We start from the raw sequence: 15,129 nt of genomic DNA on the forward strand, positions 1-15,129 counted from the left end.
TAAGGGTAAAATTATAAATATTTTGAAATATTTTGCAGTTGGAAAAGTTTGTTATGTAATAAAAATTATTATTTTAATCCTCACCCAAGGATGTCTTTATTGATTTTAGAGAGGAAGGAAGGGGGTGTGGGGAAGAGAGGAGAGAGGAGAGAAACATGGGTGGGTTGCCTCCTGTAAGCGCCCTGACCAGGGATCGAACCCTCAACCTTTTGGTGTACAAGCCGATGCTTCAACAAAGTGAGCCACCCGGCCAGGGCTGAAAATTGTTTTTGAAGTAATGGGCAAAATTTGATTCTTTTTGCAAGTCTCTAATTGCAAGGTATCTTCAAAAACAGAAGCCACTATACCTTTTAAAATTGATTACCAGTCTGAGGCATTTGTTCTCTATATATTTGTAGTGTTTCTTCTTGTTTAAATTACAGAAGGCCTGCTCTTGTTTTGGGAGGACATCAATTAGTTTAAAAGAATATGCACATTGCTATGAAGTATTGATTTATGTAACTGATCACAATGTGTACAAATTGTCCACTTTGGTGTAAATTTGTAAAAGTTTGGCTAAAGAGAGAATTTCAAAGATGGCGTTTGTATATGGTGTCCTTGGAAAATACAGTATACTAAAAACAAATAATTATTGAACAAATATTTTTGAGGTCTTTTAAATATAGAGTTGAATTTTGATAACTTTATTTAGTGCAAAACATTTGTCGGAATTTGAACATTAGGTTTAGTCTTTTTTTTTTCACTGCTAATGGACAGATTCTTAGAACCTAATTCAAGATATTGCATTGTTTTAGTTTTTCAGGAATTGTCCAAATGGATGAAGATATACATTACAATAAAGGTACTGACACTAAAAATTATTTTTGGATGTAAAAGTTAGATGATCTTGATTAATTTCTAATTTTCTTCGCATTGTGATTTGGTTTTAGTTGAAGATGTGGTTGGAAGTCATGTGGAAGATGCAGTAACATTTTGGGCCCAGGTAAATAGCAGCCTGGTTGATTTTCTTTCCCATCCTTCCTCCACTAACACAGGTCCTCCCCAACAAAAACAAAAATAAAAATCCCACAATATATATATCATTGTCATTCTCAGTTTCTAATTTTTATTGACAATCATTTAACACAGGGCATTATTAGAAGACAAATGGCTACAGATGGAGCTTAATACCTGAGTTCTGAGTTGAATGTTCATAATATCTACACTAATAAAAGAGAAACATGGTAATTGGCGTACGACCGCTACCCTTCCCATTGGCTAATCAGCATATCCTTATGCAAATTAACTGTCAGCCAAGATGGCGGCCGGCAGCCAGGCAGCTGGAAGCGAACATGAGGCTTGCTTACTCCAGTGACTGCAGACTCCAACGTTCCCCGCCTGCTTGCAGGCCTCTGAGCTGGCAGTTTGAAACTTTGTAACAAATATAGCCAGCTGGGATCTCAGAGCTGAAGTTATACATTGTTTCGATTATAGAATGGCAAACAAACCAGCAGCGGAAGCCTCAGAGCTAGAGCCAGAGCTAAAGCTGGCCCAGAAGAAAAAAAAAAAAAAAGAAAAAAAGGAGTGGTTGGGAGCTTCAGTCAAAACCGCCAGCCTGAAAGCAGCCCTCAGCCCCTCACCCAGACTGGCTAGGCACCCCAGTGGGGACCCCCACCCTGAAGGGTGTGTGACCAGCTGCAAACAGCCATCAGCCCCTCACCCAGGCTGGCCAGGCACCCCAGTGGGGACCCCCACCCTGATCCAGGACACCCTTCAGGGCAAATCAGCCGGTCCCCAGGCCTCTATCCTATATAGTAAAAGGGTAATATGCCTCCCAGCACCGGGATCAGCGGAGCCTCGAGGCCTCCTGGCACCGAATCAGCGTGACGGGGCAGCGCCCAAACCCCCTGATCGCCCTGCGACTCTGTGTGTGACAGGGGGCGGGGCCACACCCCCCCCCCCCCCATGGGCCCTGCTCTGTGTGTGACGGGGTAGAGCCATAACCTCCCCATCGGCCCTGCCCTGTGTGTGACAGGGTGTGGCATCCCAACCCCCTGATTGGCCCTGCTCTGTGAGTGACAGGGGGCAGCTCCCCAACCCCCTGATTGGCCCTGCTCTGTGCATCACAGGGGGTGGTGCCGCAACCTCCCCATCGACCCTGCCTTGAGTGTGATAGGGGGCGGTGCCCCAACCCCGCAATCAGCCCTACCCTGAGCATGACTGAGGGTGGCATCACAACCTCCCAATCCACCCTGCTCTGCATGACAGGGGGCGGCTCCCCAACTCCCCAATCGGCCCTGCTCTGAGCCCGACCAGGGGTTGCACCTAGGGATTGGGCCTGCCCTCTGCCACCCGGAGCAGGCCTAAACCAGCAGGTCGTTATCTCCTGAGGGGTCCCAGACTGCGAGAGGGCACAGGCCGGGCTGAGGGACCCCCCTTTCCCCCCCGAGTGCACAAATTTTTGTGCACCGGGCCTCTAGTACTAAGTATAAGCAAATGAGTGTAATCATGGTTCAGAATTACATTGAATTTAACAGCAGTGATCTAGGCTGCATAAGTTACTGGAGATGCGGAGGAATTTTTATTTGTGAAGTTACAGCTCCATCTAGCGATATTTTATAAGATTGTTTCTTGAAAGATAATCTGTCATTTTTTTTCTAATGTCTTAATTTTGAATTTGAGTTACAATATCTTTCTCATTGCAAAATTGGAAGCAGTAATGAAGTACTAGTAAGGCTTCAAGTCAGATACATTTATTCAGGTTTAAATAAAAAGCCAGGCACCAAAGTGCACGTGTTCCTGAATTTAAGATGGTGAATCCCTCTAATGAACTAAGTACTCACTTTTAATTTTGTGAACTACACATGAAGGGAAGGGAACGACATTTATCTGTACTTCCTATAGCATGAGAAGTCCTTTTTTGTGTGAGTGGAGTGAATTGGTAATGTGGGAAATAGAATTTATGAGAAGAAAAGTTATAGAAAAATCTGATTAACCCAGAGTTTTTAAGTCTGTATAGAAAACATATTGGAGAAGGGTGCTATTCATAGAAAACTTGTGGTAGATTTGTCTCTGCATTTTCTTAAGTGTCCACATGTTCCGGTTCTATGCCCTTTGTATTTTTTTTTCATCAGATTATTTATTCACTTGATTTTTAGATTCACTTGTTGATAGATGTGTATTTGTTGTTCATAATTTGTATCTTTACCTTTTTCTTCTTCTTCCTCTTCTTAAAGGATACCTTTCAGCATTTCATATAATACTGGTTTGGTGGTGATGAACTCCTTTAGCTTTTTCTTATCTGTGAAGCTCTTTACCTGACCTTCAATTCTGAATGATAGCTTTGCTGGATAAAGTAATCTTGGTTGTAGGTTCTTGGCATTCATTACTTTGAATATTTCTTGCCACTCCCTTCTGGCCTGCAAAGTTTCTGTTGAGAAATCAGCTGACAGTCGTATGGGTACTCCCTTGTAGGTAATTGACTTTCTTTCTCTTGCTGCTTTTAAGAGTCTCTCTTTGTCTTTTGCTCTTGGCATTTTAATTATGATGTGTCTTGGTGTGGTCCTCTTTGGATTCCTTTTGTTTGGGGTTCTCTGTGCATCCTGGACTTGTAAGTCTATTTCTTTCACCAGGTAGGGGAAGTTTTCTGTCATTATTTCTTCAAATAGGTTTTTAATATCTTGCTCTCTCTCTTCTTCTGGCACCCCTATAATTCGGATGTTGGTACCCTTGAAGTTGTCCCAGAGGCTCCTTACACTATCTTCTTATTTTTGGATTCTTTTTTCATTTTGCTTTTCCAGTTGGGTGTTTTTTGCTTCTTCGTATTTCAAATCTTTGACTTGATTCTTGCACTCCTCTGGTCTGCTGTTGGGAGTCTGTGTAATATTCTTTATTTCAGTCAGTGTATGCTTAATTTCTAGTTGGTCCTTTATCACAACATCGAGGGTCTCACTAGATTTCTTGAGGATCTCACTACATTTATCGGCGGTCTCACCAGTCTTTTCGAGGGTCTTACTAAATTTATCGGCGGCTTCTAGACAGTTCTTGAAAAACCTTAAAAGTGTGGTTTTGAACTCTATATCCAGCAGTTTGCTTTCCTCCATTTCTGTCATTTGTGTCCTGTTTCTTTGTCTCCGCATTTTTTATGCTTCCTTGTGTTGATAAAGTGGTTTTCTGTGCTAAGTGTCCTCTAGAGCCCAGTGGTTCAGCCTCCCCAATTACCTGAGGAGAACACTCTTGGTGCTCCCCCTTGTGGTCTTTGTGCACAGTCTTGTTGTAGTTAAGCCTTGATTGTTGTAAGTAACATTTGGAGGGATTGACCTCCAGGCCAATTGGCTGTGAGAATCAGCTGTGTCTGCAGTGGGAGAACTTCTGTCCTGGAGCTCTAGGGAGGTGCTAATCTAGCCTCTGCCTGAGCTTGGGCGGGGCGGGTCCCAGGGGATCAACAGGGCGGGCGGAGGGAGCAGTTATGGCTGCTCTCAGTCCTGCCTTCAGAGGCCTCGCTTCTCAGTGTCCCAGCAGTTGCTGCAAGTACCTCCGAGAGAAAGCTGCCCTCGAGTTCTGAGTTCCGACCGATGCCAGACAGTCCCGCTTCTCTCGTATGAGTCTAGGTCCCCAGAGACTCGCCCGGAACTGGAGCTCAGAGCCTGAGACTCCCTCCTGATTGAAAAAGACAACCGCGCCCTCAGCCGCCAGCCCGCTCTGCGTGCGCCTCTGTACCTTAGTATTTTACTTCCACACCACACCTCCTCTGAGTCTCGGTATGCTTTTCTCTTTCCTTCTAGTTGTAGAATTTCCACTCAGCCAGCCTTCCTGTGGTTCTGGGTGATGTCCGTTCCGTCTTTTAGTTGTATTTTTGAAGTGGTTGTGCGAGGCAGCAAACTCCGGTGTTTACGTATGCCACCATCTTGGTTTCTCTGCCCTTTGTATTAATAGCATCTGTGTCATTCTCAACAGTGTCTCTGGTTGAATGATAAATTATGTTTAAGCTCACTATATAGGAACAACATTTATTAGTTTAAGATTTTCTAAACCAGTGCTAGCCAGTAGAAATATATGAACAATATGAATAATTTAAAATTTAGCAGACACATGGCTTCTCTTAAATTGGTAGTAATATTGCAGAAGTGAAGTTGTGTCCTGTTCAGTGCATCATATTGGGAATTCATGATGTTGATATATCTCATTATTGGTGATAGTCACTTCGATCCATTTTGTTATGGTTGTAACTGCTAAGTTTTTTCACTGTAAAGTTACTATTTTTCCTTTTGCAGTTAATAAATGTTTTAGAGGGAGCTACATTGAGACTAATCTTGTTTCTCTTCAATGTTGCACCCACAAATTTTATTTTTTATTAGTATGGTGCTTACCAAATGATGATTTTCTATTTCCCTCATTCTTCCTACATTTATTATTTGGAATTCTGTAAGGAAGAGTTGTCTGTTCTCCATTTATTTGATGATTTATATTAATATGGACAGTGGGTATTTATATAGTCCATGGAATATAATCCAATACTATATTTAATTTATTTTATAATTGAATTTGTTGCAGCTTCAGCCATTAGGAGATTTTCACATTCATTGGCTATTGCATCCTTTAAATATATACCCATTCTTTTTTTTTTTTTTAAGCATTTCTTTACTTTCTGGCCCCACCAGATAATACAGGATCATCTTTTATTTCCCTTTTCCAGCCCTGGAATCAACCTCTCTCCAAGGAACACTGGTTCCTTTTATTGGAGAATGGTGTTTAGAAATCAAAATGTCCTTATTGCTACTGGAGTGTCATTGCTTCTAGGCCCTCTCAGCAGACAGAGCTAGAAAAGATATCTATAATAATAAAAGGGTAATGTGCTAATTAGACTAGACGTTTTCCAGATGTCTTCTGGATGTTCTTCCTGACAAAGCCAGGGCGGAGGGAAGCCAGCCTGGGTCCCTGGTGCCTGCAGGCGGCCCGGGGGAAGGCGGCCCGGGGGAAGCCAGCCCGGGTCCTGGGTGCCAGAGGGAAGCTGGTGCTGGCAGCTGGGGGAAGGAAGGCCTACTCTTGCATGAATTTTCGTGCATTGGGCCTTTAGTAATTATATGTATAAGAACCCACTTACTCATATACACATCTATATTTCTGTTTATCTCTGTGTGTGTCTCTCTTTCATATATGCACAATATATACAAACATAATGCACACACATGCATAAATAACATGTATATTATGAGTTCATTCTGATACCTTCCAGTTCTAGTCTAATGCTGTAGGTTTATTTAGCCTTCTTTATTTGTAATTTCTTCCTGCTCTCATTTACAATATATTTACTTATTTGTTCAATCCTAGTATATACCTAATTTCAAACTGTTATCCCAAGACTCTGTAAGAAATGAATTTACTAACTAGATTACAGTATTTGTGTACAGGGGAATGTATACATTTTGAAATTATATTGGCATGTTTCCTTTACACAACAAATATGTGAGAAGACTTAAGTCCTTAGACCAAAATATGCTATCCACCTTGAGCAATTAAAGTTTGATTTAAAGTAAAATCCAGAGACAATTGTTTAAAGTTACCTCTTCATATTAATAATATTTGGTATCTTGGTTTGAATTCCAAGTAATTTGAACTCATTGGGAAGTAAACATTTTCTATAGCCTAGTCCCATTTTTTATAAAGAATTCATTTGAATCATGAAAAAATACTGACATAAGAATTTGATTTAATTTCCAATGCTCCAAAATCTTTTAAGTATTATGCTTAGTAGAACCCTTAATTGGATAACACTATCAAATAATATTTTACTGAATCGTACTATATCTATTTTTCTAGAGTATCAGTAGAAATGAGGATATTATGAAGATTGGTTGCTCACTGTCTGAAGTTTGTCCTCATGCCAATTCAGTTTTTGGGAATCTTGATCTAAAGAAGGTGAGTCATATTCTTGGATATAATTACCCCAGCTGTCATGTTAATCTTTCCTATATCTTAAATTTTATAGTTTTTGAAAATTTTGATATATTTGAAAGGAAGAGGCAAAATTTTAGAATATGTATAAACTGTAGTCATAGTAAGTTTTTTCTTTCAAAATACTTATGGACTATCTGCTATGTGCCAGGCACTGCGTTAACCATTGGGTATACATTGGTGAACAAAATAGAGTCCTTGTGTGAAATTTAAGGAGGCACTTATGCAAGTACAGAGATGGTACCTCAGAGTGAGTGCCTCTTTAAATTTTGTGTGCTGGGTGCCTTGCTTAGTTAAATGAGAGGTAGATGTCTGTATTTTAATATGGAATTAGATGCAAAATAGCGTATGTAAAATTAGCCCATTTGTGTAAAAAAATGTATAAATGTATATCCTAGTGTATATGGAGCATTAGTGTAAAAGTAAAATTACTTTCAAGTGGCTCGTGTTGAAGGGTGTTGGGAAGGAAATCTTATTCTTTACCCTTTTCAATATACTTTGATTTTCTTCTAATAATGTGCCTCTATAGTTTTATTTTAAAATTATTAAACCCCAATGGCATATATAAAACTGTGCGAAAAGAAGAAATTTAGAAGGAAGGAAACAATGTAGCTTGGAGTTGAGCATCAGAATGGAGAAGGAAATGCAATTTGTAAAGTTTTAGTTTTTTTTTAAAGCATCCTTATAGTCTGACTATGTTTGATAGTGTTAAAAATTAAGACACAGCTGCTTTTCTGTTGAATGCAAAATCAACTACTTAACAAAAAATTTAAACAAACTTCAATAATAGACTTATAAATGATTACTCAGTCATCCCTGATTATCCATAAATGGATTATGCTTCGTAAATTTTTTATAGTGATTGAGTGGCTCTCTCTGTCTCACTATGTAAGCAGGTCATGAGCTATGAATAGTTGAGTTGGAGAGAAGCTTGGAACCAGGCACAGTGGGACTATGTTTAAAGACAAATAAATCTGTTTGGGATAGACTTGTATTTATGATGAAAACTTCAGGTTCCTAAATTTGGTTGGGTCCCAGCTCTATTCCTGGATACAAAGTGTTCCCACCTTTACCTAGACTGGGTTGCAGTGACATACCATTTCTGTCACCTGCCTTATATCCAATTGTTTATTTTATTAGTATAACTAGGGGTTCAGTGGACGAATTTGTGCACCTTGAAAGGAATTGTGGGCCACTAGGCTGCAGTGGGCACAGGGGTGGGTCTCGGCCCATCCTCCTCACCTCCACCGGCCCCTCCTGCCGCAGCCCCCAGTCCCTTGTCTGCCTGCAGCCCAGCTCCCTTCGCCACTGCTCTCATGTGCTGAGGGCACTGGCCCCATTCGCACCTGCTGACTGCAATTGGGGCTGGCGCCAGCAGTGGATGCGACCGGCAGCTGCTGCCCTGATTGCCTCTCAGGAGCAGGGGGAGGTGGAGAAGCCCTCAAGGGTGATCAGGGCTGGCAGCTGCTGCTCGTACCCGCTGATGGTGCTAAGCAATTGGGGCTGGTGCTGAGTGCCAGCAGCAGGTGCGAGCAGCAGCTCCAGCGCTGGCAGCGGGTGTGAGTGGGGCCAGTGCTGGCAGCAGGTGTGAGCGCCAGGTAGGACCATGAATGGCATGGGGGAGCAAAGAATTTTCAGTAACCCCCAGAGGCTCGCCCCAGTGACAGCAACTGGCACTACACTTTGGTCTGGCGCCCCTGCTCACCTGCTCCACCATCCTGCCGTGGTTGACACCCGCCACGTTTCGCGTGCGCCCCCTGGTGGTCAGTGCACGTCGTAGCGATTGGTTTTTCGGTTGTTCCACCGTTCGGTCTATTTGCATATTAGGGTTTTATATATATAGATTATAAAGTCTTAACTAAAGATAATGTGACCTTTTGTAGAGTTTGAAATTGAATAGGACTGTAGATTATCAACTATTTTTGCTACTAAGCCTGTTTGCTTGTTGGAAAATGAAGTGAGATGGTTGGGAGAGGGTACCATGCCATGCGTGCCCTCTTTTGCCCTCTAGTTGAATGTTAGTTGAGGGAACCACAGTCAAGTGCTAATTGAACACACCTATTTTTTGTAGTTTTGCTTTGGTAGATAGTCATGTGTCTGAATTGACTTATACTTTGTTGCCTTGTGGAATTAAGAATTTTAAGTTTCACATGGTGGATTCCTTTTGCTTTAAAATCTGTGAATTTGGGTGGAGACCAAGATGGCGGCGTAGGTAAACACCAGAGACCTCTGCCGCAAACAACCATTTCAAAAATACAACTAAAAGACTGAACGGACATCACCCAGAACCACAGGAAGGCTGGCTGAAGAGAGACTCTACAACTAGAAGGAAAGAGAACAGCAAATCGAGGCTCAGAGGCGGCGCAGTGTGGAAAATACAAAGGTACCGAGGTGCGCGCGCAAAGCGGGCTGGTGGCTGAGGGCGCGGTTGTCGTTTTCTGTCGGGAGTGAGTCTCAGACTCTGGGCTCCAGATCCGGGCGAGTCTCTAGGGACCCAGACTCAAACGGGAGAAGCGGGATTATCCGGCATCAGTTGGAACCTGAGGGCAGCTTTCTCTCCGGGGTTTGCAGCGGCTGCCGGGGTTCTGAGAAGCAGAGCCTCTGGGAACGGGACTGAGCGTGGCCATAACTGCTCCCTCCGCCTGCCCTGTTGAGCCCGCCCCGCCCAAAGCCTGCGCACAGCCATTTGCCGATCGCCTCAGGCAAAGGCTGGATTAGCGCCTCCCCAGAAGGCAGACGTTTTCCATACAGCTGATTCCTATAGCCAGTCGGCCTGGGGGTCAAATCCCTCTAGTGTTAACTACAACAATTAAGGCTTGGCTAGAACAAGACTGCGCACAGAGACCACAAGGGGGTGCACCAAGAAAGCATAAAAGATGCGGAGATAAAAAAACATGACAGAAATGGAGGATATGGAGCTAAGAATCGCAATTTTGAGGGCTTGCCATAAACTTGTGCAGAGCCTCACGAAAACTAATGAGACCCTCGATGCTACGATAAAGAAATTAGAAAGTAAGCATACACGGACTGAAATAAAGAATATTATACCCAATAGCAGACCAGAGGAGTACAATAATCAAACAAAAGATTCGACAAAAAACACCCAATTGGAAAAGCAAAATGAAAAAAGAATCCGAAAGTGTGAAGATAGTGTAAGGAGCCTCTGGGACAGCTTTAAGCGGTCTAATATCAGAGTCATTGGAGTGCCAGAAGATGAGAGACAGCAAGATATTGAAAACCTATTTCAAGAAATAATGGCAGAAAACTTCCCCCACCTGGAGAAAGAAATGGACTTACAGGTCCAAGAAGCGCAGAGAACCCCAAACAAAAGGAATCCAAAGAGGACCACACCAAGACACATCATCATTAAAATGCCAAGAGCAAAAGACAAAGAGAAAATCTTAAAAGCAGCAAGAGAAAGAGGCTCAATTACCTACAAGGGAATACCCATACGACTGTCAGCTGATTTCTCAACAGAAACTTTGCAGGCCAGAAGGGAATGGCAAGAAATATTCAAAGTGCTGAATACCAAGAACCTACAACCAAGATTACTTTATCCAGCAAAGCTATCATTCAGAATTGAAGGTCAGATAAAGAGCTTCACAGATAAGGAAAAGCTAAAGGAGTTCATCACCGCCAAACCAGTATTATATGAAATGCTGAAAGGTATCCTTTAAGAAGAGGAAGAAGAAGAAAAAGGTAAAGATACAAACTATGAACAACAAACATGCATCTATCAACAAATGAATCTAAGAATCAAGTGAATAAATAACCTGATGTACAGAATGAACTGGTGATTATAATAGAATCAGGGACATAGAAAGGGAATAGACTGACTATTCTTGGGGGAAAAAGGGGTGTGGGAGATGCGGGAAGTGACTGGACAAAAATCATGCACCTATGGATGAACACAGTGGGTGGGGAGTGAGGGTGGAGGGTGGGGTGGGAGCTGGAAGGAGGGGAGTTATGGGGGGAAAAAAGAGGAACAAATGTAATAATCTGAACAATAAAGATTTAATTTAAAAAAAAAAAAAAAGTAAACCCTATTGGTTTCATATGCAAATCACATAAAAAAAAAATCTGTGAATTTGTCCTAGTTCAGAGTGATACGCTTAAAATTATTATTATTATTTTTTTTTAAATTATTTTTTTTTAAATTAAATCTTTATTGTTCTGATTACATTTGTTCCTCTTTTTTTCCCATAACTCCCCTTCTCCCAGTTCCCGCCCCACCCTCCGCCGTCACTCCCCACCCACTGTCCTCATCCATAGGTGCACGATTTTTGTCCATTCTCTTCCCGCATCTCCCATTCCCCTTTCCCACCCCCCCAAGAATAGTCAGTCCATTCCCCTTCTATGTCCCTGATTCATTGTAATCACCAGTTCATTCTGTACATCAGATTATTTATTCACTTGATTCTTAGATTCACTTGTTGATAGATGCATGTTTGTTGTTCACAATTTGTATCTTTACCTTTTTCTTCTTCCTCTTCTTAAAGGATACCTTTCAGCATTTCGTATAGTACTGGTTTAGTGGTGATGAAGTCCTTTAGCTTTTCCTTATCTGTGAAGCTCTTTATCTGGCCTTCAATTCTGAATGATAGCTTTGCTGGATAAAGTAATCTTGGTTGTAGGTTTTTGGTATTCAGTACTTTGAATATTTCTTGCCATTCCCTTCTGGCCTGCAAAGTTTCTGTTGAGAAATCAGCTGACAGTCGTATGGGTATTCCCTTGTAGGTAATTGAGTCTCTTTCTCTTGCTGCTTTTTTTTTTTTTTTAAATATATTTTATTGATTTTTTACAGAGAGGAAGGGAGAGAGATAGAGAGTTAGAAACATCGATGAGAGAGAAACATCGATCAGCTGCCTCCTGCACATCTCCCACTGGGGATGTGCCCGCAACCCAGGTACATGCCCTTGACCGGAATCGAACCCGGGACCCTTCAGTCCGCAGGCCGACGCTCTATCCACTGAGCCAAACCGGTTTCGGCCTCTTGCTGCTTTTAAGATTCTCTCTTTGTCTTTTGCTCTTGGCATTTTAATGATGATGTGTCTTGGTGTGGTCCTCTTTGGATTCCTTTTGTTTGGGGTTCTCTTTGCTTCTTGGACCTGTAAGTCCATTTCTTTCACCAGGTGGGGGAAGTTTTCTGCCATTATTTCTTGAAATAGGTTTTCAATATCTTGCTGTCTTTCATCTTCTGGCACCCCTATTATTCTGATGTTGGTACGCTTAAAACTGTCCCAGAGGCTCCTTACACTATCTTCACACTTTCGGATTCTTTTTTCATTTTGCTTTTCCAGTTGGGTGTTTTTTGTCAAATCTTTGGTTTGATTCTTGTGCTCCTCTGGTCTGCTATTGGGTATAATATTCTTTATTTCAGTCCGTGTATGCTTACTTTCTAATTTCTTTATCGTAGCATCGAGGGTCTCATTAGTTTTCGTGAGGCTCTGCACAAGTTTATAGCAAGCCCTCAAAATTGCGATTCTTAGCTCCATATCCTCCATTTCTGTCATGTTTTTTTGTCTCCGCATCTTTTATGCTTTCTTGGTGCACCCCCTTGTGGTCTTTGTGCGCAGTCTTGTTCTAGCCAAGCCTTAATTGCTGTAGTTAACACTAGAGGGATTTGACCACCAGGCCGACTGGCTGTAGGAATCAGCTGTGTAGAAAACGTCTGCCTTCTGGGGAGGCGCTAATCCAGCCTTTGCCTGAGGCGATCAGCAGATGGCTGTGCGCAGGGTTTGGGCGGGGCGGGCTCAACAGGGCGGGCAGAGGGAGCAGTTATGGCCACGCTCAGTCCCGTTCCCAGAGGCTCTGCTTCTCAGAACCCCGGCAGCCGCTGCAAACCTCGGAGAGAAAGCTGCCCTCAGGTTCCAACTGATGCTGGATCCCGCTTCTCCCGTTTGAGTTTGGGTCCCTAGAGACTCGCCCGGATCTGGAGCCCAGAGTCTGAGACTCACTCCCGACTGAAAACGACAACCGCGCCCTCAGCCACCAGCCCGCTTTCACGCGCACCTCGGTACCTTTGTATTTTCCACACTGCGCCTCCTCTGAGCCTCGGTTTGCTGTTCTCTTTCCTTCTAGTTGTAGAGTCTCTCTTCAGCCAGCCTTCCTGTGGTTCTGGGTGATGTCCGTTCCGTCTTTTAGTTGTATTTTTGAAATGGTTGTTTGCGGCAGCGGTCTCCGGTGTTTACCTACGCCGCCATCTTGGTCTCTTCGATACGCTTAAAATTAATCTTACTCTGTCACTCAACCTTTTTTTCATTATGCCCTTCTAAAGCATTTTTCCCTCCTTATGGTTCTCTTCCCTCTAAGACATTTGAACATCACAGATATACTGTATAGCTGTTTATGTTGTCAGGTAGGGTTGAACTTTGGAGGGCTACAAACCATTGTAATATCTATGATGCCTCCCCATACCCCAAGAACCAGTTTTAACTTCCTTGGAGATAATTTCCCCATTGAGAATGAATAATTTGAAGTGGTTTTCAACCTGGAGTGATTTTGTATTCTTCATTTCCAGGAGACATTGGGCAGTATCTGGAGACCTTTTAGGTTGTCACAACTGAGGGGGTGTTACTAGTATCTTGTAGGTAGAGGCCAGGGGGATGTTGTTAAACATCCTGCAATGGACAGGACAGCCAACACTCCCCTGCCCCCACCCTGTAAAGAATCATCCTGTCTCAAATGTCAGTGGTGCTGAGTTGAGAAGTTGACTTAAAATATGTAAGTCAACTTTGTTCTTTTATTAAATACTAGAGGCCTGGTGCATGACATTTGTGCACCGGGGTGGGGGGTGGGGCATGGTTCCTCAGCCCAGCCTGTGCCCTTTTGCAGTCCGGGAGCCCTTGGTGGATGTTCGACTGATGGCCCACAGCGGGCCTAAGCCATCAGTCAGAAATCCTTAGTGCTGCTACAGAGGCCAGCCGCTGTGCTCGCCAGCTCTCAGCCCAGCTTGTGGCTGAGTGGTGCTCCCCCTGTGGGAGTGCACTGACCAGGGGGCAGCTCCTGAATTGAGCGTCTGCCCCTGGTGATCAGTGCTTATCATAGCGACTGGTTTATTCTGCCATTTGGTTGATTTGCATATTACCCTTTTATTTTATAGGAGGATAATTAAAACATTAATTTAAAATAAATGAAAGTTTGGTGTTAAGGATATTACTTGATTTAATTTTATCTACTCAATAGCTCTGAACTTCTTATCTATAATAATAAAAGGGTAATATGCTAATTAGACTGGACATCATTCCGGACGTCCTTCCGGATGAAAGCCGGGGCTGGAGCGAAGCCCGGTCCCAGGTGCTGGAGGGAGGCCAGTGCTGGCAGCTGGGGGAAGGAAGGCCTACTTTTGTACAAATTTTAGTGCATCGGGCCTCTAGTCTATATATATAAAAGCCTAAGTGATTGAACGACTGATGCACAGGATTGGGCTCCCTCCTGTCTGGATCGGGCCTGCCGGGATCGGGCTCCCTCCTGTCTGGATCGGGCCTGCAGGGATCGGGCTCCCTCCTGTCTGGATTGGACTGAAACCGGCTATCCAACATCCCCGGAGGGGTCCTGGATTGTGAAAGGGCACAGGCCAGGCTGAGGAACCCCACTGGTGCACGAATCCGTGCACTGGGCCTCTAGTATATACAAAATAAAAAGTATAAAAACCATTCTTGGCTGGTACGACATATGGATCCCACCATAATTAAGAATTAGACATAAGTGGCACGTGCTTGGAATATTTATGTTTAAAGAGCAATTGGTTGTGTCAGTTATGTCTTCATATATTAAAACAGCATAATTTCAAGTGTTTGATGCTTGTGGTTTGTTTTTTACTAAATTATAGTTGACATACGATCAATATTATTTTCAGATGTACAACGTAGACATCTAACATTTATATTGCTTCTGAAGTGATCACCATTAAGTCTAGTAACCATCTGTCACTGTATATAGTTATGATATTATTGACTATATTTCCTATGCTGTACATTACATCCCCATGATTTATTTATTTTATAACTGGAAGTTTGTACCTCTTAGTTCCCTTCATCCTTTTTGCCCATTCCCTGACCCCTGCAACTATCAGTTTGTTCTCTGTATCTATGAGTCTGTTCCTGGTTGCTTGGTTTGGATTTTTAGATTTCACATAGAAGTGAAATTATAGGTATCTGTCTTTCTCTGTCTGACATTTTGTTTCTTTGTTAAATA

General features: G+C 42.8%; 1 protein-coding gene across 2 annotated transcripts in view; it reads left to right on the plus strand.

Annotated features, from left to right (window-relative positions):
- The first annotated feature begins 759 nt into the window (after positions 1–759).
- The window catches only part of STK31 (serine/threonine kinase 31), a 65,624-nt gene continuing 51,254 nt past the window's right edge, over positions 760–15,129 (plus strand). Inside the window, exons 1-3 of one of the 2 annotated variants that reach the window (XM_070425162.1) lie at positions 760–841; positions 930–982; positions 6,799–6,897. In XM_070425162.1, coding sequence (XP_070281263.1) covers positions 814–841; positions 930–982; positions 6,799–6,897 — 180 coding nt within the window. In that variant the 5' untranslated portion in view covers positions 760–813. The remainder of the gene's footprint in view (positions 842–929; positions 983–6,798; positions 6,898–15,129) is intronic. The other variant, XM_070425163.1, reaches the window with a different exon arrangement.

Source organism: Myotis yumanensis, unplaced genomic scaffold (assembly GCF_028538775.1).
Source record: "Myotis yumanensis isolate MYYU_CA2020_CCGP unplaced genomic scaffold, mMyoYum1.0.hap1 SCAF_9, whole genome shotgun sequence".
NCBI lineage: Eukaryota > Metazoa > Chordata > Mammalia > Chiroptera > Vespertilionidae > Myotis > Myotis yumanensis.